This window comes from Ictidomys tridecemlineatus, chromosome 10, assembly GCF_052094955.1.
Source record: "Ictidomys tridecemlineatus isolate mIctTri1 chromosome 10, mIctTri1.hap1, whole genome shotgun sequence".
Lineage (NCBI taxonomy): Eukaryota > Metazoa > Chordata > Mammalia > Rodentia > Sciuridae > Ictidomys > Ictidomys tridecemlineatus.
Genome location: NC_135486.1, coordinates 30319967 through 30344184, shown reverse-complemented (window position 1 = coordinate 30344184; position 24218 = coordinate 30319967). Strand labels below are relative to the sequence as shown.

At 44.8% G+C, this 24218-nt stretch overlaps 2 protein-coding genes and 1 long non-coding RNA gene across 7 annotated transcripts in view; 1 reads left to right on the top strand and 2 right to left on the bottom strand.

The window, feature by feature from the left end:
• Positions 1–425: 425 nt before the first annotated feature.
• On the bottom strand, positions 426–4023 carry Shisa4 (shisa family member 4). The gene is made up of 5 exons (XM_005330351.5): positions 3660–4023; positions 3133–3304; positions 2106–2239; positions 1164–1331; positions 426–941 (listed from the first exon to the last, which is right to left on the bottom strand). The coding sequence occupies exons 1-5, from the start codon at positions 3730–3732 to the stop codon at positions 895–897; spliced, it is 594 nt and encodes a 197-aa protein (XP_005330408.1). The 5' UTR covers positions 3733–4023; the 3' UTR covers positions 426–894.
• Positions 4024–4042: 19 nt separating this feature from the next.
• Positions 4043–6752, top strand: LOC120887288 (uncharacterized). Its single transcript, XR_005730459.2, has 2 exons — positions 4043–4563; positions 5735–6752. It is a non-coding gene; the product is annotated as an uncharacterized LOC120887288 (long non-coding RNA).
• Positions 6753–13123: 6371 nt separating this feature from the next.
• The window catches only part of Ipo9 (importin 9), a 48774-nt gene continuing 37679 nt past the window's right edge, over positions 13124–24218 (bottom strand). For 2 of the 5 annotated variants that reach the window (XM_013360807.4, XM_078022577.1), the window contains 10 exons: positions 22273–22499; positions 20011–20159; positions 19401–19529; positions 17749–18024; positions 17305–17471; positions 16589–16722; positions 15330–15452; positions 14838–14945; positions 14556–14632; positions 13124–14139 (listed from right to left, as the gene is read on the bottom strand). In XM_013360807.4, coding sequence (XP_013216261.1) covers positions 14029–14139; positions 14556–14632; positions 14838–14945; positions 15330–15452; positions 16589–16722; positions 17305–17471; positions 17749–18024; positions 19401–19529; positions 20011–20159; positions 22273–22499 — 1501 coding nt within the window. In that variant the 3' untranslated portion in view covers positions 13124–14028. The remainder of the gene's footprint in view (positions 14140–14555; positions 14633–14837; positions 14946–15329; positions 15453–16588; positions 16723–17304; positions 17472–17748; positions 18025–19400; positions 19530–20010; positions 20160–22272; positions 22500–24218) is intronic. The other 3 variants (XM_005330352.5, XM_040277233.2, XM_040277234.2) reach the window with 3 other exon arrangements.

The window sequence follows — 24218 nt, the reverse complement described above, 5'->3', positions numbered from 1 at the left end:
TTGGCTCCTAGTCCTAGGAGCTCTGATCATGAAGGAAGGACAGGACTTAGTTCCATTTACATAATATTTCACCCTTATGACAGCCATGCAGTCATAAGGTTTTATAGTTGAGGACACTGGGGCATGGAGACCTTCAGAGACATGCTCAAGGTTTGAGAGTGGTAGGGGTCTGAATTTCCATCTATGTGTACATGGATCGGGGAGGCGCCTTTGCAGCTGGTAGTGTCCTGATATTCCAGAAGCCTGACCCCAGACAGGGAATCTCTGCAACGCAAGTGATACCTTCTTCAAAGCTGCCACCAGATCCACCTCACTAGCTTTGGGACCCAGTCCAAGGAACCCTGCAGCCTGGGATGGCTCTGCCAGGGATGGCCCAGCAGTGCTAACGGAAGGTGTGGATGGGCCCAAGGATGCCATCGACGTGATTTACATCTTTACAGCTTTAATCCAATAGGCCAGAGCCCTAGCCAGCGGGGCAGCCATAGAGGAGGGCTACTACCAGCCACTGATGGAGCCTCCCATGGCCCCACCTCAGCCCAAAGTGGGCAAACCAGAGCGTCTCCACCTTTTCTGGTTGGGATTCTGGAAGCAGAGGGACTACTTGTAAGCAGGGGCTGTGACCCAGCTTGTCATTCATCTGTCTTCCTTGCCCCTGGTAAAAACAGTCCACCAATCCCAAGCCCTCCCCATTCACCCCCTCATTCATGGCTTAGAAAACTCAACTCCTGTTCCACTTCTCTGGGGCTCTGTCCTTGGTGGGGCCCAGGGTTTGGCTTGGTATGGGGCCTGGTGACTAGAAGACCTGTGCCATCCCCAGGGCTGGATGCAGGTACAGGATGGGGCATCTCCCAAAGTTGGTATCTTTGAAGGGGCAGCAGAGACATGGCTGGTTCTTCAGGCTCCTGGGTAAGAGGGCTGTGGTGGCATATAGGGGGGAGGGGCTGAAAAACCAAGAAGACAGGATGAGGGTCAGTGAGGTCATAGGAGGACAGGAAATAAACCTCCTCCCCCCGAGGCATGAGGATCCACAGGGAAGAGCTGGTCTGGAGGTTTCCAGCTAGATGTGGAGGAAATCTGGGAGAGGGAATCCTCAGTGAGAGGCTAGGGAGGTTCTGGAGAGAGCTCAGGGGCAGGCAGAGCAAGAGCTCCAGATTGTTACTTACCAGCAGGGTTGTAGATAGGGGGCCCAGCTGGGTAGAGTGGATACTGAGGAGCAGGACCACTAGGCGGGTACATGAAGCCAGGCTGTGGGGCTGCAGGGCCAGCTTTAGGGTCCGAAGGATATGGATATACTGGCTGCACTGGGATGCCTGTCATTGGGATCTCCTGCCCTAGATGGGGGACAAGGATCAGCATTCAGAGTTCTACCTCCCAAGAGAAGCCTCTGATCCCTGCCCGGGAAATCAAGATAAGCACCCCACCTGTGGCCTTTACCTCCCAAACCCTGCTTAACAAAGTTGAGTTGGGGGCTGAGTGCATGGCGCTGCTAGTCAACCTGTATTTTGCAAGATGACTCCCTAAGCAGGTGTCAGAGACCTCATGAACTGGGGAGCACAGGCAGGGAAATACCCCACTTGGGCAATGATCAGTTAGCTGCGGGGGCTGGCATCTGTAGCGCCACCAAGGGTGTCTTCCTCAAGTCCTTCCCTCCCACACCAATCTCCCATATGGTGTCACTGTCCCCATGTCATTCAGGATTAGGCAAACATGCAGTCACATGCAACACTTAGACATGTATACCACTGAACACTGGAGCACACCCAATTAATGCTCACCACTTATAGACCATACTCTGTGCACTTACTGAGTCACTCGCCTACAGAGACCCACTGTGCACTCCCCACTGTGACAGGCTGCACTTCTGTGCATAGCTGAATATTCATGTGTGTGCACAAACGTGGACACAGTCCCACATTTCCACATACTCCAGGCACATTCTAGAACTCATGAGTTTACAAGCATATTTTCAGGTTTACACGCTGCCAGGGGAATTCACACAGAAACATACACTCCCACAAAATTCACCAATCCTTGACCGCTCCAGTGCCCACCATGGGACTCAGCCCAGGCTACCTCAAGTCCATTTTGCCCAATACTGTGCATACCTTCAAATGGACTCTGGAGTTGCTGGCGCCGTCGGTAAAGGTAGCAACAGGAACAGAGGAAGCAGCAGATGGTGGTAGCAACCACAGCAACAAATAGGATCACAGCAGAGGCGATGCCTGCTATGGTCTTGGGACTTTAGACAAAGAACAGGCCTGCTCACTTTCCAACATTTGCAGGAGGAGGACAAGGCTCCAACTCCTGGCCAGCAGGGGGCTACAGCATGCTAAGATTTGGAGTTTCTTGTGGGATTCTGCCCAATCCTTGTGGAGCATATCTTAGGGACCTCCACTTCCCAGAAGGCAATGCTGCTTGGTTGGCTAATGTGAGGCATGCTGGGATTTGTAGTTTGCTCCTCCCCCAGGACTTTTATATCTACAGTTGATTAGACTTACATGTTAAGCTGTAAAAAAGGCCGTAGGATATAAGCTAGGACTGTTTTTTTCCCCCCTAACTGCACTTCAGACACTCTCCTTACATCTGTTCTATATTTTAGCAGCCACCTTCAAAAGGAAGTTTGAAAACCACTAATTTTGGAGCTGAGGAATAGCTCAGTGGTAGAGTGCTTTGGGCTCAAGGCTGGGTTTCATCTCCAGCATCACAAAAAAGAAAACCATTAATTTGGGCAATCCCCTTATTTTATGAAAAGGAAACAATGACCCATAGAGGGCAAGTGTCTTCCCCAAATCACATGGCTGGTAAGAAGTGGACCTGGGAATCAAACCCAAGCCTCCAGCCCTTTTGCCAGAGCTTCCACAAAGCTGCACTGCATTCTGGTGCTAATCCTGAACAGTCGCTCCGCAGGATCCGGCAGGACCAGAAGGAACCTGAAACACTCACCCCAGCCCAAGGCTGTGATGGTCACTAATATGCCTTTCTGGAGCTCCCACATCAGTACCACCCAATTGTGTCTCCAAGCTGAAGTCCTGGTGACTCCATTGAGCTAAGAATGTGGAGGTGCACAAAGGGAGGAGGCAGGAAGCCTGTTGAGAGGATGAAGGGGATCCGGGAGAGGTGGCAGGAGCTCACCTGAAGGCCAGGCAGTGCTTCTGTTGTCTCTCGGTGATAAGCAAGGTCAGGTCCCTGCAGCAGTATCGCTGGTAGCAAGTCCCGCAGCAGAAGGTGAAGAACTCGCAGTTAAAGCCCGGATGCCAGGAGCCATTCCGGTCCAGGTACCACAGGCAGTCCTCGCTGGCCAGCGCTGCGGGCAGGGGTCGGGGCGCCGCGGGCCACCAGGCCAGTTCAACTCCGCCGTCCTTAGCCCCACGCCCCTGAGGTTTCTAGCCCTCTGGCTCCCGGTTGACTCTTGTCCCCACCTGAGGGTTCCAACTTCGGAACCCCGGAGACCTTTCTCTAAAGCGGACCCAGGTGCCCAGGGCCAGCTGCCCAACGCCCAACTGCCCAGCGCTGTCTCCTCCCACTCGCTGGGGACCTCGCAGCATCCAGGGCGCGCAAGCCCGAGGGTCTCCCGGGAGCCCGGGCCGCGGCCCTCGGGTCGGCTCCTCCCCTTCCCCCGCCTCATCCCACCCACCCGCGCCTCGCCAGCCATGCCTTACCCAGGGGAGCCCCCAGCACCAGGAGGGCGATCGCGGCGAGCGGTGCGGCCCGGCGGAGCCCCGCGGGCGGCATTGCGGAGGTTGAGCGCAGCCAGAGCCGGGCCGCCCAGAAAAGGGACCCGAGGAGGAAAAGCCAGCCGGCGGGAGCTGCGGCGGGCCCTGCCCCCGGCCAGGCCCGGGCTCCTCTCCCACCTCCTCGGGGGCGGGCCCAGGCGCCCCGCCTGTGGTAACCCCACCCGCGCCGCTCGGCGCACAGCCCAGGCCCACCCACCAGCGACGCCCACTCAGCCCCGGCTGTAGAGTCGGGCGTCCCTCACCCTGTCCCTGGCACCGCAGTGGCTCCTCCCGTCGGAGCCACCATGGGCACAGCGCGCAGCTGGGCTCTACAGCCACGGAGGCCTGGCCTTGTCCTGGGCCCGCCCCCCGACTGGGTCCAATCATTATCCCGGAGCCTAGAAACCCTGATCCTGGTGCCACCTCCGAATGTCCAGCACATGGGCCAACCCTGGAGGGGCAGTGCCGGACCTTCCCTTGTGCGGGACGTCCTCTGCCCTAGTGTCCAGTCCGGGACGCCCTGCGGGCGGGGGAGAGGGGAAGAGGCTGGGAGCCACCCCGCCCCCGTTCTTGAACACAGGCGGTTATTGAAAGGCAGTTCAGAGAGGCTTTGTCTCCAACGGTGCCCACAAGCCTGGATACTGGCAGCTGCACTGGCTCCCTGAGATGGCCCTTCCCCCTCTGGGTGGACAGCGCTCACACCATGGCCTCACCAGCATGAATGGCAGGTCCATGGATGGGGCCTGTCAGTTAAACAGTCTTCACAGTGAAAACCCTTTTCTTCAGGGAGCAAGTCTGCAAAATCACTGCACTACCAGGAAAGTATGAGAAAGGCCACGGTTAATTACAGGTGAGGACAGTGTTCGGGTGGGGGAAGTCAATCTCACAGCACTAGTGACTGTGCTTAGTCCTTGCAAGAGCTTCCCTGTTTGGAAACTACCTATCAAACCAGGGATAGCATCAAACCTACTTAATCCTCCTCAGTATGGCCCTTCCACACTTGAACATCTAGTTTACTTCATTTGATCTTTCCACAACTCCATGAGCTAAGCCTGGTTGGTAGATGTTATTATCCATTCCATTTTATAAACAGAGAAAATAGGGCTAAATAAGTGAAAAGACTTTCTCCAGGTAATACAGCCAGTAAACGATAGAGGTAATATCAACACCCAAGTCTTCTAGACCAAGGTGGGTCCTTACCCTCAGTAGTACATTGTGCACTGTTTCTCATTTTCTGGGGTGAGGGCACCAGGCAGGTCATGGAAGGCTCAGAAGAATCTGAATGGATTAGGGAAGGCAGTTGGAAGAGGAGGGCCCATCCCTGGCCTCCATAGGTGCAGGTACATCACCTGGTAGAGATGGAATAAGAGAGAACAGCTTCCTGCCCTAGGAAGCTGTCAGCAGGCCAATAGGCTGGCATGAATATGAACTTACGTAGGATACCGTTATAATTGCAGTGGCCAGGGACAAAGAGACACGTTTTTAAATTCATTGCCACTTTCACAGTGTAGCCATTGCCGTCTGTCTCCTCTTTCCTATACCAGGAGCTCCGTGAATACAGGTACCATGTGGTTATGTTCACTTATTCCCCAGTCCTTGGCCACAGGTGCTTGGTCATTGGTTGAATGACCCTCAGATGAAAGGTGTCTCTCCTGTCCAAGGTTAACTCTGCAGGTGTGCTCCTGACCCCATTTGATGTGACTCTATAATATTTCTTCTTTGGGGGTCTTTAGTTTCTCCCTCCTTACTAGCTATTTTTCCTTAGGAAAATGAAATCTCAAGTCTTTTTGAAAAATCAAAATGAAACCCCATGCTTCCTGAAACTCATCCCTAACTACCACTTTTCTGCTTTTCTCCTTTTTCTCTCCAACTGGTCTTCCCCCAGATTGGATGGTACTGGTTGACACTCCAGCTCATAACAACCTCTAACTTTCACCAACATTATCAGTGACTTTCTAGCTGCAAAATTCTAGAGAATATAATTTAAAAGAACAAATAATTCTTTTTTTTTTTAATTGTAGGGAAAAAATTCAGTCCGTGAACTCATCTCATTGTACAGACAAGAAAACTGAACTGGAAGAAGTTAATTCTCCCAGCTCACACTGCTGTTGGACTTTCTGACTTCAAAGCTCAGGCCCTTGGGCTCCATAACCTGTCCTACTTTATTCAAGTCTCAAATGCTTAGGGTTGTGTATTTCTGAGCATGTACTCCAGGAAACTTCAATGCCCATCCTTATCCCTAGTAGGATGGGGTGAGAGGGTAGCCAGAATGTCTGGAATTGGGGAAACCAGGAGGAGGAGAAGGGCCGGGATCATACCTGTGATCCAATTTGGGCTGGCCTGGGGCTGTGCTCTGAGTGCTCTACCAAGTCACACCTCTCCTGGGTTGCATGACCAGTTCTGGGTCCCCCCATCTCCTTCCATGCTTCTCCTCATGGAGCCTGAGATCCAGCCTGAACTTTGCTGAGCTCTTCCTGACCATCCTTGGCCCGGGACCCTGGGGCCTCCATCCCTGAGGCTTCTGCCTCACCCTCCTATCTGGCCAGGGAGGCTCTTGTCCCACTTGTCTGGCTGTTATGTGGTTTGCACTGAGCTGCTCTGATAAGGAAATTCCCCTCCTCTGCTAATTCCTGCCTCTAGTCAGTTTGTGCTCTCTCCAGAAAAGCAACCAGGCTACCTTTCTTCTCCTCCTGGCTTGGACTCTGGCAACCCAACCTTTCAGACAGGTGATACACATTTTTTCCTCACCTGTAACAGAACCCTTGGGTCCTTCTGTTTAATTTAATCTGTCACGACCTCCCTAACAGACTTGGATATAGTCTCTTTGAGTACACAGCTGGGAGAGTCCCAGGAACTTGGTCAAGGTCTATGGCTGGGGCTGGGGTTGTGGCTCAGCGGTAGAGCACTCGCCTAGCCTTGTGCAAGGCCCTGGGCTCAATCCTCAGCACCACAAATAAATAAAGATCTTATGGCTGAGTTGGGGACTGAAGGTCTTCAGGCTTCCACTGCTCCAGAATAAACATTTCTCCTTAATCAGAACATTTTTTTTTCTGGTGTCTAATCTTTTTTATTTGTAGTTGGACACAATACCTTTATTTTGTTTATTTTTATGTGGTACTGAGGATCGAATCCAGGGCCTCACACATGCTAGGTGAGCGCTCAACCACTGAGCCACAACCCTTGCCCTGGTATCCAATCTTTCTTGCTATAAACTACTGGGTTTCTTGTGTTTGTCCTTTTGGTGGGAAGGACAGTGGCGGTCAGTCGCTGCCACCCAGCTACTGGTAAGAGGGGCCACTCTTTCCCCAGGAGTTTTTACCATGCCTTTGTAGGAGGGCCTCTCTGTATGCCAACTCTGGCTTTTTTGCAGCATGCCTAGCACAGTTTGGGCAGAACTAAGGCAGCAAGACAGAAGGGGGTGGCCAGGTTGGCTTGGGTGGCATGTGTGAACAGCCCCCTTCTCAGGCACACCTTGGTGGCTGTGGGAGCAGCAGTCCTAGGCAGCCAGAGGCTGGCCTCAGGAGTCTGGCTCAGGTGGTGGGGCGGATGGGGAAGGCCAGGTTATCTTTAAATGGTACCTTACTCAGCCTGTAGCTCTGCCAGCTGGGCAGGGTAGGGGCAGACAAATGTTATTTTGGGATTGGAGGGTAAGAGAGGAAGAAGGCTGTTTACAGCTCTCCTGTCTGTCCCTACTCCCTCTCCTGGGAAGTGTGTGTGGGGGGGCTCTAGGTCTCAATGCTCCAGCTGGCCCTTTTTACCCTAGAGCCTCTGTTTTTATGTGGTACTGTTTTAGGTGAGAACTGTTGAAATTTGCAGAGGCCCAGGGTCTGCCTTTGTCAGACCAGCTCTATAAAGACAGGCTTCCATGGTGAGAATTCTATTAGACGTGAAATTAGACTAATAGCTAAAATTACTACTTACTATGAGGCAATACTACAAAGTATTTTGTATTGTAGTGACTTTATTTAATCTTCACAATCACTCCATAAAACAGATATTAATATTATACCTGTTTTGTGGATTAGGAAGTGGAGACAGAAAATTTAAATACTCCCCAAATCACCTAGCTGGTAAATGACAAAGCCAGGATTTAAACCCAGTCCAGCTATAGAGCCCAAGCTCTGAACCACTACAGGTGAGTCCTGCTTTGCCACTTCCTGGCTCTGCAAGTTTGGTCAAACCACTCAACCCCTCTGGTCTTGGTCTCCTCATATGGAAATAAACTATTTCAACTGAATCTTCTAGAATCCCCAAATCAGAGTTAACAGAAGCTCTGGCCCATTCTCTCTCCCCCTGCTCAATGGAAAAGCTTATTCAAGGTCACGTAGCAGGGCACTGGCAACTGGCCTGGCTTCTGTGCTCTTGCTAGTGAAACTCTTTGTCAGGAATGAGGAAGGGACAGATATGAGATCAGGTGTGACTTTGCAATCAGTCAAGTGTGGAAGAAATAATTATTTTTTGACATACATCAGACTGATTCTATATCCTGTTACTACTAAGGACGAAAAATCTAGAAAACCCTCTAACTTCACTTGCTTAGTTGATTTTAAAATCACTCATTTTGGAGAACACACAGGTGGACAATACAGAGTTTTCTACTAGCTTTGCTGTAGATGACACTCCTCTGCATGTGAGTTTTGATAATGGTTGTCCAGGTTATGTTTCGTGTATCTGAAGGTTTTTGCTTCACTAGGGCCTGTAGAGGTCCAAAGTAACTGGGAATGGGATGAAAATGCTGGACATCTCTGTCTGCATGTTGTATCTGTCTCTTTGTTTTGCCTTAACCTTGGGTCAGATTCTATTCAGTTCTGCATGTAGACATATTCATCACTTGAGAAATGTTTCAGACAAAACTGTAACACAGGGTTAATTTGACCTAGGCCTGCCTTGACTTTTCTGCTTCAAGGCCAAAGACACCAGCTGCTATCATGGGAAAGATCACACCATGAATGAAGTGAAAAAAAGTGGCATCTGAGTTCCTAGAACTCTGCCTCCTCCCAGAAAAGACATGAATATTCCTCCCCTTTATTAGCCTAGTCCTCTCCCTCATTATTCCTATCCTATATTGTAACCCTCAACCCTCTTGGAGTTGAGAAACCGATTTGTGAGCAGTTCTCCCTCTTCTTCATTCCCTCATAAAACTCTTCTTTGATCACTGAATCAAGCCTTTCCTTCTCAGACATTCATCTCTTGGACACTGGTTTTTCCATGAGATGACCCTCTGAACCTGGACTTGGTAACACCACCTGTTGGGGAATTCAGTCTATTGTTACTATCATTTGCTCTCCCTTCCAGGATCCTGAGGAGGTCCTGGGGACCACCAAAATATAAAATACTGATCTGTCAAGGCCTCAGTCACACTGGTTTTGCTCATCAGCCTGCAGGCCCAGGGACAGGGGCCTTTTCAGGGACTGCTGCAGCCTTCTTCCCAGTTTCCTCATCCCCAGATGATCTGCCAGTATCAGAGCGGGGTCCTCACCACTCATAAGCCTCATAGATTTGCTCCCTTTGGTTTTCTCTCCCCATCTTCTTTCAGGAGCCTGAGCCCAATCTGAGTTCACAGGAGCTCTCACCAAGGGTCCAGAGTGTGGCTACCCTCATATTGTGCTGCTTGCTACCCTGAAAAAACAGCTAAAGCAAGGAACTGAAGAACTCACATGCTCTTGGGAGTGAGTAGAGGGGAAAAAGCCCAATGAAAGCAAATTAATACAATTATGTTTTATGTCACCAGATAACCACAGAAAAACGGTTTGAAAAGTGGGAGCTGGGGCTTCCACATTACTGTCCTGTTCCCTATGCAGTGCTGCAGTCTCTTCCTCAGAGTCAGCCTCCCAAAGGCTCACCAAGACCCTGATTTAGCAGCAATAGCAGCTGTGAAGCTGAACTGAGTCAGTCAAATTCAGCCAGAAAGTCTGAGTCAATGCAGCTCCTAGGACTGGGGGTGGAGGGTAGTAGGAGGGGATAACTTCTCACCATTTCAGTGCTTTTTCATCAAGTCAGCTTTAATTCTAACTATAATCCAGTGAGGTAGGTATTAATTCTTCATTTTACAGATGAAGAAACCAAGGCTTGGAGGGGATATCACCTGCTTCCATTCCCAGATACGTAATCATGCCAAGTTAAAACAACTTAAGCCTTGAAGGGACATCTTGGACCTTCTGCTCAGGCCTCATTGTTTTTCTCCCCACAATGATTTGCTACAAAATCACATATTCCACATACAGGCATGAGACCTTTTAAATTTTACGAAACTAGCACTAATGCCCTCCTTTTCTTTTTTTTTTAAAGAGAGAGTGATAGAGGGAGGGGGGGAGAGAGAGAGAGAGAGAGAGAGAGAGAGAGAGAGAGAGAGAGAGAGAGAAAGAATTTTTTTTTAATATTTTTTAGTTATTGGCGGACACAACATCATCGTTTGTATGTGGTGCTGAGGATCGAACCCAGGCCGCACGCACGCCAGACGAGCATGCTACCGCTTGAGCCACATCCCCAGCCCCTGCCCTCCTTTTCTTACCTCATCAAAAAAGTAAAAAATATTGAAGCGTGAAAGATGGTTGATGTTGACCTGTACCATTTGTCAGAAAAAAGGAAAAAAGGTCACAAAATTTGGAATTTTATTAACAATTACTTTTGGCTGCTTTGCTACTAGAATCCTGGCAAAGAATTGAGACCTAGTCTAAATCCCTGTGAGAATGAGAGCTTTTTCCATGAGATATGACAGCTCTCTCAATGTCCAGCCTCTGGTTGGGTACTTCCATGGATGGGGAGGAAATGTATTTTAAGACTGCAAGGCAACTCACTCCACAGCTGCCAGGTTTAAAACACTCTCCCTTATCAGTAAATAAGCTCCACTGATTCTCCTTTCTATTATTTCACTAATCCATTCCTTTCACTCCAGCTCTCTAGATACAGGCTCTGGGTTCTCCCATCTAGAGCTGCTTCCAGACTCCATTCCTACTTCCCATCTCCCTCCTCTTCAACTCAAGGTTCTAAATCATCCTTCTGGTCATGTTTGGAATGATACCAAAAACACTTATCACTTTTTCACCATCTGCCTCTCACTTGTCTTTCCAGTTTTACTTCTGGACAAGACCCCCATGAACCATATTTCTTATATATTTTATGCTGTCCTGTTGTGGTGCTGGGACTAGAATCCAGAGCCTTACACATGCTAGGCGAGTACTCCACCCTGTCATTCCAAAATGGGTTAACCTGTAGCTTGGTTAGTTGGTCTTCAGCCACCAACTTCTTTATCTTCCTAATTCTCCGACTTTCCTATGTCCAAGTTTTTTTTTTTTTTTTTTAATTAGTTGTAGATGGACATAATACCTTTATTTTTTATTTTTACGTGGTTCGGGGAATCGAACCCAGTGCCTCACACATGCTAGGCAAACGCTGTACCACTGAGCCACAACTCCGGCCCCAAGGTTTTTTTTTTGAATCCAGAGTCTGGCACAAGTGAGGTAAGAGCTCTGCCGGTTACACCCCCAGCCCTGTCCAGGTGATTTTATCTAGTTAACAAAACTAAAGGTTGCAAGACATCCCTTGCTCTTTAGCTCACAATGAACATCTATTAATGAAACTCACTGATTACTTTTTTATCACTGTTATTTATCTGCTTTTGAATTATTGGCTGTAGGTCATACTTCCCAATGACTAACTGTTTCTTTGTCAGACTTATGTTTTTCAGTCTTTTAGTGTTTTCATTTTCCCTTCTGTTTCCACCAACAGCTCAACCAACTCCTAGGAACCCCTTAGTGTCCTAGCTGCTGCTTCCCAGGCAGGAATCTGAGGCTTTTATTACTTTTAGTAATAAAAGAATAAGAAAATTATCCTTGATCTTCAGTTCCTCCTAACCAGGTAGTCCAGCCCTTTTCCGATTGAAAGCTAGGTCTGGCCAAAAGGCAGGATATAAAATAGGAGGTTAGAGTTCAGCTTCCTGTCACACCACTGGCCTCCAACAGAAATTCTTCTTGCTGGCACTAAACAGACTTTCCAATCTCTCTCTTTAACAGATTGGGAATATCTCTGTCCTTGTTGTAAAGATTAAATGATCTGGAAACACAAGGAAGTACCTGCACAAGGGGTTCAAAACCATCTACTCTCAACCAAAGCTGTCTCTTGGCGAGGGCTCCCTGCCAAGTGACACTAGTGCCCTTTTCTCAGAACTCATTTTCCTAAAAGTTCAGCCATTGCCCCCCCCCCCCACCAAATCAGCCTAAGAACAGAAAGAGGGGCCCTTGCCAAGGCAGTTATTATCACTTTTGGCAATAGACATAGATTATTATTATTTTGGTACTGAGAATTGAATTCAGGGAGTTTTACCATTGAATTATAACCCCAGTCCTTTTTGAAACTGGGTCTTGCTGAAGCTTCTCTCAAGCCTTATGAGTTGCTGGGATTATAGAAGTATGCTACCATGCATGGCTAATTTTTTAAATCATCAGGTTCAGAAGGGGTCTATCACTCTCAGTCTGTGTTGGAGCCCCAAGCCTCTCAAACCCAACAGTTCAATGTGCTGGCATGAGACCATTTTTTGTGCCCAAATCAACAATCAACTTTGTCTTCCACCAAATCTAGATCTACCTTGAGATCAGCCACAGAGTGAGTCTCCTAGGATCACACTGATGTTTTCTGGACACCATTGGCCAGACTTGCCATTGTTTTCCATTATCAGTGACTCCCCCAACTCTATAGAGGTAGCAGCAGCAGGGACAGAACATTAGCCTCAGAATCTGGTTGGCAGCAGACAACTGTGAACACACGCCCTCAGGCTTTTCAAATATAGAAACTTAACTAAAACACTTTCCAACTCATCATGGACGCTGAACACTAGGGACATCTAGTGGCATGAAGTCATCACCAGCCACAATATCCTTAGACTTCCATGAAAGTCCTATGGAGTAAATGCCCTACAATGGGGCTCTCCCCTTTAAGAATGGAGATGCAAACTCATATATTATTTCCTTATGACAACATCATCCTAAAGAAATATTGTGGCTTGTAAAAACGGGGCACCCAGATGCAGGCACTATCAAAAAGCAGGTGAATATTGGGCTTTACTCCCCTTCCCTTAATTTTTTTTTCATCTTCATTTACTCTCTGAACCCATAACCCACTAAAGCCCAATTAAGGCATTGTTAAGGCATTGACCTTAAAAGTTTTTTTTGGTGATGCTGGGAATGGAACCCAGGGCCTCAGGAAATTGCTGTACCACTGAGCTACATCCCAAGCCCTTTTTAACATCTGATTAAATAAGCCAGTTCTCTAAGAATTATTTTAAATTAAGTTTGACAAACAGACTAGAATGTCTAAATAGGCTCCATGCAACCCTTTTTCCTCCTCTATTTTACTTCCTTCTAAAGGGAATAGAAGGCAGAGGTGCTGAGATACCTTATACCATGCAGACTAAGTTCATTTGTAAAGATTACTTTACTGTCCTAGAAAAATACACGTTGCAAATTTGAGGGCTACAACTTAACCATTTTAAAGGATTCCTGAGGGACAGGGGATAACCTTTGAATATTATACTCTGTGGTAATGTGTGGTAGAGGCATATTAAATATAGTGGGGTCAGGTGGATTTTTTAAAAATCCTTTTTTTTCCAGTTTTTTTTTTTTCTAAAAAAGGAAAAACAAATTGCCATCTGGCTTATTTTGTGTGTGCATGTATATATAGGAACAGGTTGGGTGAGGGGTTGTGTCATGCAAGGAAGCAAAAACAAGATGATAACTTCCTTCAACAGAGGAGCCTCAGTGTTGCAGGAAGAAAGCAGGGAGGGAGACTGCTGGAAAGGGTGTAGATGTAGGTGCTCCTGCTTGTGCCTGCTGAGAACCAGGAGCATGAGTGGTCGAAGGCAGAGAGCTTAGTGATCTCTCAAGAGTATTCCTATTTGAACACATCAGATGTCCTATGAAAGTAGACAGGTCTGTTTCAGAATATAAATGGTAGTGACTTCCTGTGCTCCTGAGGTGGGGTAAAATAATCCATGAACACATAATCCTTCTGGGCACAAATGTTTCTGGACTGGCCAGCAGAGGACACTAGGAACAGAGGTGAGGGCAGAGTTAGGGAGAAAAATGTTCCAGATATGGGGTATCTTCATGGGAACTTTGAGAAATGTCCCTTGTTCCACTATTCCTAGGTGATGGCACTGGTGAACTTCATCAGAGTCATTATGAGTGTCACTCTGCAGAGGCCAAGAATCAAGGGTCAGGAAACCATTCTAGGTTGAGAAGAAAGTGCATCTCAAGGCCAGTGAGTACTGCAAAATTATTTGTGCCTGGGCCAAAAAAAAGCAAACGTGGAAAGGCCATTTTTAGATACCGATGGTCTGTAGAATCCGTCTCTCGTTGTCATTAAGGTGGCCTGAGAACATTATGTAGCACGGCTGTTGAGCAAACTGGCAAAGGAAGTCTGTGAGATATGCCTGGAGGGAAGAATAAGAGTGGTGTTACTGAGGGACCCCAGGATCACTCACCTACAGCAATGTAAGAACCACCACCAAGTGGGACAATGAGCGGCTGACTTTTTATATTCTTGGATCTAGTTTAGATACTGCCCAGGGACAAAATTCCATAGGGAACCAAAATATTTCCATGGCTATGATCTTATGTTTCACCCCAAGGACCTTCATAACATAGACTTAAGAAGCTGGATTATAATACTGGTATAAAAATACTTGTGAACTCTCCCAGTCTCCCCAAAGCCCTTGACCACTCAGCAAGATAGAACTCTCTCCCCAGAGGCTCCCAGGAAGAACTATGAATAGATCTGAGACCATATTTCTGCTTCCATGGATTAGGAAATTGTCACTTGCAAGACCTCTTCTCTGGACACCCTCACCTGCAGATCAATCTGATAGAGAGGATCCTTCAGGGCATCAGGGTCATCTTCCTCATCATCCTCGTAGTAATCCTCCTCTGTTAGACAGCCAACATAGGGCAGGTCAGGGCAGAGGCCCATGATCAGCCCTGGGTAGTGATGCACCACTGCACGGCTGAGGCAGGAGCCCAAGGAATATTCCTTGTAGGCCTGCCTCTCCCCTTTCCCGAGTACCCCATTCTTGGCACCAGTGTGCAAAGAAAAAGATATTTACCATGGCTGTTTTCTTCTCAAACTGCTTACCATATTTACTGGTAGCAAGAATGTCAGATAAAAGTTGGCCACCTAAACCATCCTCCTCTTCCTCATCTTCCTCCTCCTGGTCCTCCCACATATCATTGGAGTCATCTGCTGGGAAATGAAAAGAAGCTAAAGCACATTCATGCATTCTCCCTTCCCAAACCCAAACAGGTCATAAAAGAGGACCCTGAGAGTTCCTCTAAGGTGGCCTGCAGTCCCCAGTGGGAGAGAATCAAGGACGGACAAACCTTCCCAGTAAGTGTGAATGGAAGAACCAACTTCCAAGAAGTAAGGGTAAGACAGCTTGTCCCCTGGTTGCTCCCCATCCCCAACTTCAGAGATTTCACAAGGCAGACCTAAGAGTGTCAGCCACAGAGTAGCTCTAGCTCAATATATATTTTTTTCTTTCTAAACCAATGAGTCAATAAATCAAATTGACAATTTGTAACTTGATCTGCCAGGTAAAAGTCTCCTGGGAGTAAGAGCCTGGTGCACCTTGACTCCACTCTGCAGGAGTGGCCTGGCGTGCGGCATTGGCCTCCATGACGTTGGAGAGCTCGTTGATAATCAGCTTTAGGATCTTGACCAGCAAAGGAATATTTGTCCAGCGCTCTGGATCTGGGAAGGAAGGAAAAGGCTTCAAGTCAGACTGTTACTGGCTCACTTCTAGCAACGCCTCCATGCTCCCTATAGTGCCATTCAACACAGAGTTCACCAACACTCAACATCACTTTCTACCATCCCTAACTATATTGAGCCATCAAAGAATGACTTAAATAACTTTATTCTGCCTGGTGTTATAAAAGTTCTGAAGTTAGGAGAGATTAAGAGAGATTGAAGGAGAGAGTTTGTCAGTACTAAAGTTCTGAAGCCAAATAATTATACAGAGCACAGTACTAGAGTTCTTAGGACTTGCAAAATATCATGGTTATTATAAAGCTACATTTAAAGCAGTTCTACTTAAAAATCACTAGAGAAAACCTGGTAACAAAAACATGCTGAATATGTGTGTTGAAGTCCCAGAATGAACCTAGAAGTTGGGGATCTCTGGTAAATTACTATTTTTGTCAATTTTCAACAGAAAGGAACCATATATTCTAATCCATTGTTTGCCCATAGTTTTCTGCCTCCTCTTCTTTTTAATTTTTGGTATTAGAAATTAAACCCAGGGGTGCTTTACCACTGAGCCACATCCCCAGCACAGAGATAGGGTTTGGCTAAATTGCACAGGGCCTTGCTAAGCTGCTGAGGGTAACCTCGAACTTCTAATCTTTCTGCTCAGTCTCCTAAATCACACACATAGGCATGTACCACCACACCTGGATTGACTCTTCTTTATCAAACCCATCACTAGCAATTATGTGTGGTTTTTTTTTTTTTTTGGTAATTATGTGGACAGCATGCCTTTATTTATTCATTTATTTTTATGTGGTGCTGAGAATTGAACCCAGTGCCTCACATGTGCTAGGTAAGCACTCTGCCACTGAACTACAGCCCCAGCCACAATTATGTCTTAAAAATATAGATCACAGGTCAGCATGGTGGTGTACACCTATAAGCTCATGTTGAGGCAGGAGGATTGCAAGTTCAAGGCCAGCATGTGCAACTGGGTAAGAGCCTGTCTCAAAATAAAAAAGAGCTTGGTAGTAGAGTGCCCTTGGGTTAAATCCCCAGTATTATAAATAAAATAAATGAATAAAAAGTATTCTTAGCCTCTATGGAGAGGAAATCAGAGGGATGGCAGCATCACCCACTTTTGGCTGACTTAGAGCGGGTACGGATGCCCTCATCCATGCTGTAGATCTCTTCTCCCTTCACACGGATATCCTGTAGCCGTTTGTCATCTGCATTGATGCCATGCTGGAGCAGCTTACACAGTGCCACAGAGCTGACAAAGAAGAGTAAGAAAAGGTCAATCAACCACCTATCTAGAGTTCACTCTAAGGCGACCAGTCATTATAGCCTAAGACAATAAAAATTCTGTTCATAACTAATTAGGAGAGATAAAAGAGTTCAGCTAGAAATGGGATTAGAATTTATAAAATGGTCCAATGAGAGAACTGCTTTTCTTGAACAAAAACGGTGGGTAAGCATTGCAATGACTATCCGTGCTATATAGTCATTAGGGTAATGAGAACTAGTGGAATAAAAGTCCAGGCAAGAAAGTTGGCAAGCCAAGGTTAGAAGGCTTGGGTTATAAAGGAGAATAAGTTACTAGCAGTTCTTAGCTGGCTGAAGTCTGTGGCAGAGGAAGCTCTCTAGCCAGCAGACCTCAGAAAAATATTGTCTACCTGTGTTGACTGGGGGATTTCAAGATGGCAGCCATTCATATATGCAAGTTAACAAGACAGAGAAAAGGGAAAACAAGGGGTAATGGTAATCTGATATGTCAAACAAAAATCAATGGTGTAAGTCAGGGAAGGAAGAAATGTGAGTAGGAGAAGAATGCTCAAAGAAGATGAGGGTCTACCTGACTTTGCCTTCATACTGTCCATAGAACAGATGCTGTCGGCTTGTCCACTCAGCCATCACAAACTCTAGGGCAGGTTTTCCAGTAGGTCCTGGGAGACTACAGAGGAACTCCAAGAGAGGTTCCAGCTGAGTGTGCACCAGATGAGCGAATACCATGATCAGAGACTAGGATATAACAAGAAGGACATCTGCTTCAGAAAAACTGATTTCACAGAGATAGGAGATGGAATGGTCCATCAAGAAATAATCTATGTACTGCAGGGACCACCCACAAGGCAAGAGAACATGAAGATTTTCTTTTTCATGTTTCTTTGGCTATAAGAGACCTAATCTTACTTCTTTCTTGTTCTACAAGGATAGCAAGAGGGTAAAACAGTTCAGGGCCCACATAATAATTTGTAACTCCAGAGGATGGGAAAGACTAGTTCTCCACTGTCCTTACCTGCATGACACTGAGTGTCTCTGCCTGCTGCATCTTACTGAGGATGGCACGAAGAATCTGATCCAGATTTTCCCCGAGCTCCCGCCCTGCCTTGGAAATGAGGGTGGAGACAAGGCGGCCCACAAAGGCTGCAGTGAACTCTGAGGTGCGGGGGTCTAGGAGCTGGCTCACCACTTGCATCACATACCACAGTCCATTGTGGCCTTGTTCATCATGCCACTGGGCTACCTGCTCCAGCGTCACTGACACATAGGCCCGCAAGCACTCTCCACCATTCTGGGGAGATAGAAGTAACAATCAAGATTAGCAACTAGGGAAGAGATGACAGAAGCCCTCAATTTGTATGAGCAAGTATTACTCTGAGGTCTATGCCTTATAACAGTCGTGAAACTACAGGGTTTGTGGTGGGCTCATTCCACTAGAGTTAGGAATTTACTGTTATAGATAAAAATTTTCCCTTTACCCATTCAGTTATCTAAAAATGCATTTTTCTTTTTCCTGTGGTCCCAGGGATTGTACCCAGGGGTGTTCTCCCATAAAGCTACATCCCAAGACCTTTTAATTTTTCATTTGAGACAGGGTCTTGTCTAAGTTGTTAAGGCTGTCCTTGAATTTGTCATCTTCCTGCCTTAGTCTTCCGAGTAGCTGGGATTACAGATGTGCAACGCTACTAAGACTCAAAATGCATCTTTTTGACCACAAAGGACAATGACCAAGCAAACTGAGTTTTAACTATTAAGATCTCCCCCTGGTACTGGAAAAATTATTTCTGAGATATACCAATAATTAGATGTCTTGAAAGTCTTCATAGAAATACAGACAGACCTTACATATAATCTCCAAGCTGATGAATATCCACTGGTAAATTCTATAATCTTTATAATCAACTTTAGTAGTAAAGACAAGAAAAAGTAACCAACTAACCCAAGAAATACAGAAGAATATTTAGGCTTTCCTCACCTCTCCAGAGGCCTACAATTTTGCTAACTTCATCAATAAAAGAAAATATTCAGAAAGACTTTCTTTTCTTGTTTTTGGTGGTACTGGAGATTGACCCTAGGGGCACTCTAGCAACTAAGCCACATCTCCAGACCTTTTTATTTTTTATTTTGAAACAGGGTCTTGCTAATTTGCTGAGGCTAACTTCAAACTTGTAATTCTCCTGCTTCAGTCTCTCAAGTCTCTGAGATTACAGGTGTATACCACCATACCCAGCTCAGATTTTCTCAATGGCCCCAGATTTCGATGTCTATAATCTCTTACATAGAAGTAATACCCAGATGCAGATGGCCAGAATGCCTGGTTTCTAAACTCTTTAGGGTTATAACACATCCCAAAGTACAGTTTGTTAGTCTTTTGTAGCTTGAATCCTTTCTGCATCCTCTGGGTAAATATGAAATTGACAAACCTGTATTTTACTTTATTTTTTTTTTAGTTATAGATGGACACAATATCTTTGTTTGCTTATTTTTATGTGGTGCTGAGGATTGAACCCAATGTCTCACATGTGCGAGGCAAGTGCTTTGCCACTGAGCCACAACCCCAGCCCACAAACCTGTATTTTAAAAGCATGAAAGCATGTCAGATTTCTCAGCTTACTATAAGCCAATGGAAGGAAGCTACCGTTCTTCTAATCTCCATTTCTCAGATACCTGCATGGTGGCATTATCATCTGTGTGCAGGGTACACTGTGCTACAGCAGGAAAAGCTTGGCAGATGAGAAGCTGGGAAAGTGGAGGCTTTGTATTCCGAACTACTGTTGTCAGGATATCAATGGCTGTCTGAAGGGGAGAAGAGAGAAGAATGAGAATTGCCTCTAAGGTGGGAGGTACCCAATAATCAACTACTTACTGGGTGGATACAACAGAGCAACCCAGAGAAAACTCATTAATGAAACCAAATTTCAAAAAAAAAAAAAGCATCAGTAGACAGTACTCTCAGCCTCCTTATGATGGCTTATTACTTTATTAGATGTAGGAGGTGGGACACACAGCAGTGGGACTGCCAGGTGACATACTTAATGGTGCTGTGTAATGGTGGCACTCTAATCAATTAACCAAGAGTACCTCTGCAATAAGAGCCATTTTCTTAAAGCCTCAGATAATCACACACTGTCCTTAGAGACAGAGCAGACCAGTAAAATTACCCCATGAATCTTTGATGCTATTACTAGTTTTCTGTTAACTATGTGGGATCTGTGGATGGCACTTGCAGATCTCTCTTGTTCTCTTTCTCAAATACACAGGCCTTGTAGCTACTTACCGCACAGAGACCTGCAGGGATCTTGTCTGCTGGGGCCTGCATTATGCTGACCAGAGTGGGAATTAGCCGCATCTGCATTGGGCCCTGACAGGCTTCAATCTGAGACAGCTCCTTGAAGATGTCCTGAGCCAGTGAGGCGACGACAGGATCTAAAGTGGATAAGGCAATATGGAATCCCCCTGCCTGATGGTCTGCATCTGCTTCTGGCTTTAATGATGTCTATGTTTTGCCCTAATCTATGTTAACTTCTGCCCTGATTACATATCACGTACCTGGGACCTAATGGGGACAGACAAATAATCTCAAAGAACAGGAGAGATGCTAAATCTCCAAGAGGCAGGGTATGCATGTTTTCATTAAGACAAGGATTAGTCATTAATAGCTACTCCTAAAACAAAATCTGGCTTTTTTCCTGGGGTAAATCTTAAAGGATTTTTTGTTCTTGTGAAACCTGGGCTGATTGTAAAAACAAATGCTTAAAAAAAAAAAAAAAAAAAGCCCCACTGATACTTAGTTAGGACGACATGAAAATTTTAAAAACAGCTCAGTGTCTTCCCCTCAGGTTCTCATGTACTGAGGAGAAAACAACACAAAGCTTTTTGAAAAAATGGAACATTTGTAGTTCAATCTACTTTACCTATAAGTAAAAATATTTCCCTCAACCTAGGCTGCAAAAATATACGTGGTGTATGTTAAAAATCACAACAGCATTATTTGTAATAGAAAAGAATTGGGAATAAGCTAACTGTCCATTAATAAAATGGGTGAAAAAATTATCATATAGCCATTTTGTGAAATTCTATGTGATGACTGAAAAGAATGAGATATATTCAAGCATGCAAAACGGAAAGCTCTTTGGGACATAGCTTTAAGTGAAAAAGCAAAACAAAGAATATGATTACTATGGTATCATATAAGTAATTCTTATGCCTGTATATTTTTCTGAGCATCAATATTAGAGCTCTCTATTTTAGTTGCACTAGGGACTGAACTTAGGGGCACTTTATCACTGAACTACATCCTTAGTTCTTTTTGTTTGACCTCACAGTTGGGATCCTCCTCTTGAGTCACTGAGATTACAGGTGTATGCCACTTCACCCATCAGGAGATTCCTCTTTAAAACAAAGTATCTTTAATACTTTTCAAATAATAAAGTATTAATATACATATCCACTATAAAAAGCTTAAAATGAAGAAAAGTATTAAAGAAAAGAAAAACCTATACTGCTATTTACCTAATCACCATTAACATTTTGAGACTTTTTTTCATATCCTTATTGGAAACAAAACTGAAATTTGAGGTCATATATTTTTTTTGGAAGGGGTACCAGGGATTGAACTCAGGGGCACTCAAGCACTGAGCCACATCCCTATTCCTGTTTTGTATTGTGTTAGAGACAAGGTCTCATTGAATTGCTTAGCATCTTGCTGCTGCTGAGGCTGGACTGAACTCACCATCCTCCCTTCTCAGGCTCCTAAGCTGCTGGGATTCCAGGTGTGTGCCACTGTGCCTGGCTTGGGGTCATATTTTATGAATTTTTTGGGGATGACTATCTTTTCACTTAATATAATGTAAACATTTTCTCATGGTTTTAAATCAGTATGATGCTTGATTTTAATGGTTTTATAGTATTTCATTTTATGGATATAATTAAACTTCTGTTATTTCCAGCATTTGACTAGGATAAAAAACGTGGTGAACAACTGTGTTCATAGGCTTCTGCATGTTTCTTTCTTCAGCATCTCCTTTTCTAAATTATAGTTCAGGCCTCTTATAGAAAACTTTCATTTATTTGTTCAACTTCCTACTCTGTTATCCAAGTTCTGAATTATGCCTCCTGCCTATGAGTCTTTTATTCACTATCTTTGTTCCCCCAGTTCTTATCAGAGGAGAGTAAACAATACAGGAATAGGTAGTCTTTTTTTCTTGGGTGTGTGTGTGTCAAATAATGAACCCAAGGGTGCTTAACTAATAAGCCACATCCCAATCCATTTTTCATTTAGAAACAGGGTCTAACTAAATTGCTTAGGGCCTCACTAAGTTGCTGGCTTTTAACTTGCAATTCTCCTGCATCAGCCTCGGGCCACTGGGGAAGTATTTTTAATGCTGCTCTATCTACAGCATAATTCTATTCTTTGCTAATTGAAAGCTTTGCTTACAATTCTTAAGACCATCAGACCCTAGGGAAACTTTACCTAGATTTACCAGCCACCACGATTTTTTTAGTGCCTCTCATCAATATATCATCCCTGATTGCGTACCATTACTGTACTTTAGGAAAATGGCGATGGTGAAGGGGCAGATTTTGCTTTCCATGCTTGCTGTGAATTCTGGGTCTACAGTACAAACGATGCATAGAGTCTCCATCACCAGGTTGAGGACCTCTGAGCTGAACTGGGCTGCTAGGTGAATTAAGCCATCGAGGATGCTGGGGAGGAAGGGCTGAAGCACGTGGGTACTCTCTGAGACTTTCAGTTGGTCACAATAACTAGAGAGAGATAGATAAGCAAGAATTACAAGCAAATTCCCCAATTACTGGTTTCTCCAATCTTCTTCTACAATTATATATATATAAATGTTATGGCATTTATATTATGGCATTATGTTAGGGTTATACATATATAAATTATATATATATGTGTTATGGCATATATATCTATACACACACACACACACACACACATACAGCATTACAAGGCTACTTTTATAGTTAGGTAGGTTTTTACATCTCTGTGCTTATTACATAAATATCAGCACTATTATTTCCATGGTTGTTGACAATTTTTTTTTCTTTTGGTGATGGGGATTGAACTCAGGTCATCAACATACTAAATATAGTTGCATATTTATTTCTGCTTTGATCTTTGCTATTTCCTTTTTTTGGAGTAATGAAAAATTGAACTAGAAGTGGACTACCATTGAGCCACAACCTCAGCCTGTTTTATCTTTTGAGTTTGGGATCTCACTAAAATTCTCAGAGTGGCTTTGAACTTGTGATCCTCTTGTCTCAGCCTCTTCTCTTTTGTTTTGAAGTAAATCCAGCCAATCATTAAATCCAAATTGTTAACATATTAAGTTAAATGCTTTATGATTCCTTAAAATACTATCTTTTTAGATTATTTTTTTTTTTTGGTTAGACACATACCTTTATTTTATTTATTTATTTTTATGTGGTGCTGCAGATCAAACCCAGGGCCTCGCGCATACTAGGCGAGTGCTCTACCGCTGAGCCACAACCCCAGCCCCTAGACTACTACTTTAATCACAATCCTAAGACTTGAATATACATTCCACTATATTCCAAATATAGTGTTTCTTAAAGTCTTTTTAAAATTTATTTGTTTTAATTAGTTATACATGACAGCAGAATGCATTTTATTTCATTGTAAACAAACGAGGCACAACTTTTCTCTGGTTGCACACGATATGAAGTTGTACCATTTGTGCAAATATACATTTACCTAGGGTAATAATGTCCTTCTTATTCCATCATCTTTCCTACCCCACTCCCCACTCTCCCCTTTGCCCAATCAAAAGTTCCTCCATTTTTCCCATGCCCCCTCTCCACATTATGCATCAGTGTCCACTTATTGGCCTTTGTTTTTTTGGGATTGGCTTACTTTGCTTAATAGCTCCATCCATTACCTGCAAATGCCACAATTTTATTCTCTTTTAATGCTGAGTAATATTCCATTGTGTATATATAACACAGTTTTTTAATCTATTCATCTATTAGCTATTGTGAATTGAGCTGTTATAAACATTGATGTGGCTGTGTCACTATAGTGTGCTGATTTTAAGTCCTTTGGGTACAGACCAAGGAGTTGGATAGCTGGGTCAAACGGTGGTTCCATTCCGAGTTTTCTAAGTAATCTCCACACTGCTTTCCAGAGTGGGTGTGCCATCAGCAATGAGTGTACCTTTTTCTCCACATCCTTGCCAACACCTATTGTTGCTTATATTCTTGATAATTGCGATTCTGACTGGAGTGGGATGAAATTGTAGAGTAGTTTTCATTTGCATTTCTCTAATTACTAGAGACGTTGAACATTTTTTCATACATTTGTTGACTGATTATATATCTTCTTCTGAGAAGTGTCTGTTCAGTTCCTTAGCCCATTTGTTAATTGGGTTATTTGTTTATTATCTCTTGGGTGTTTTTTGAGTTCTTTATAATATCCTTGAAATTACCGCTCTATCTGATGTG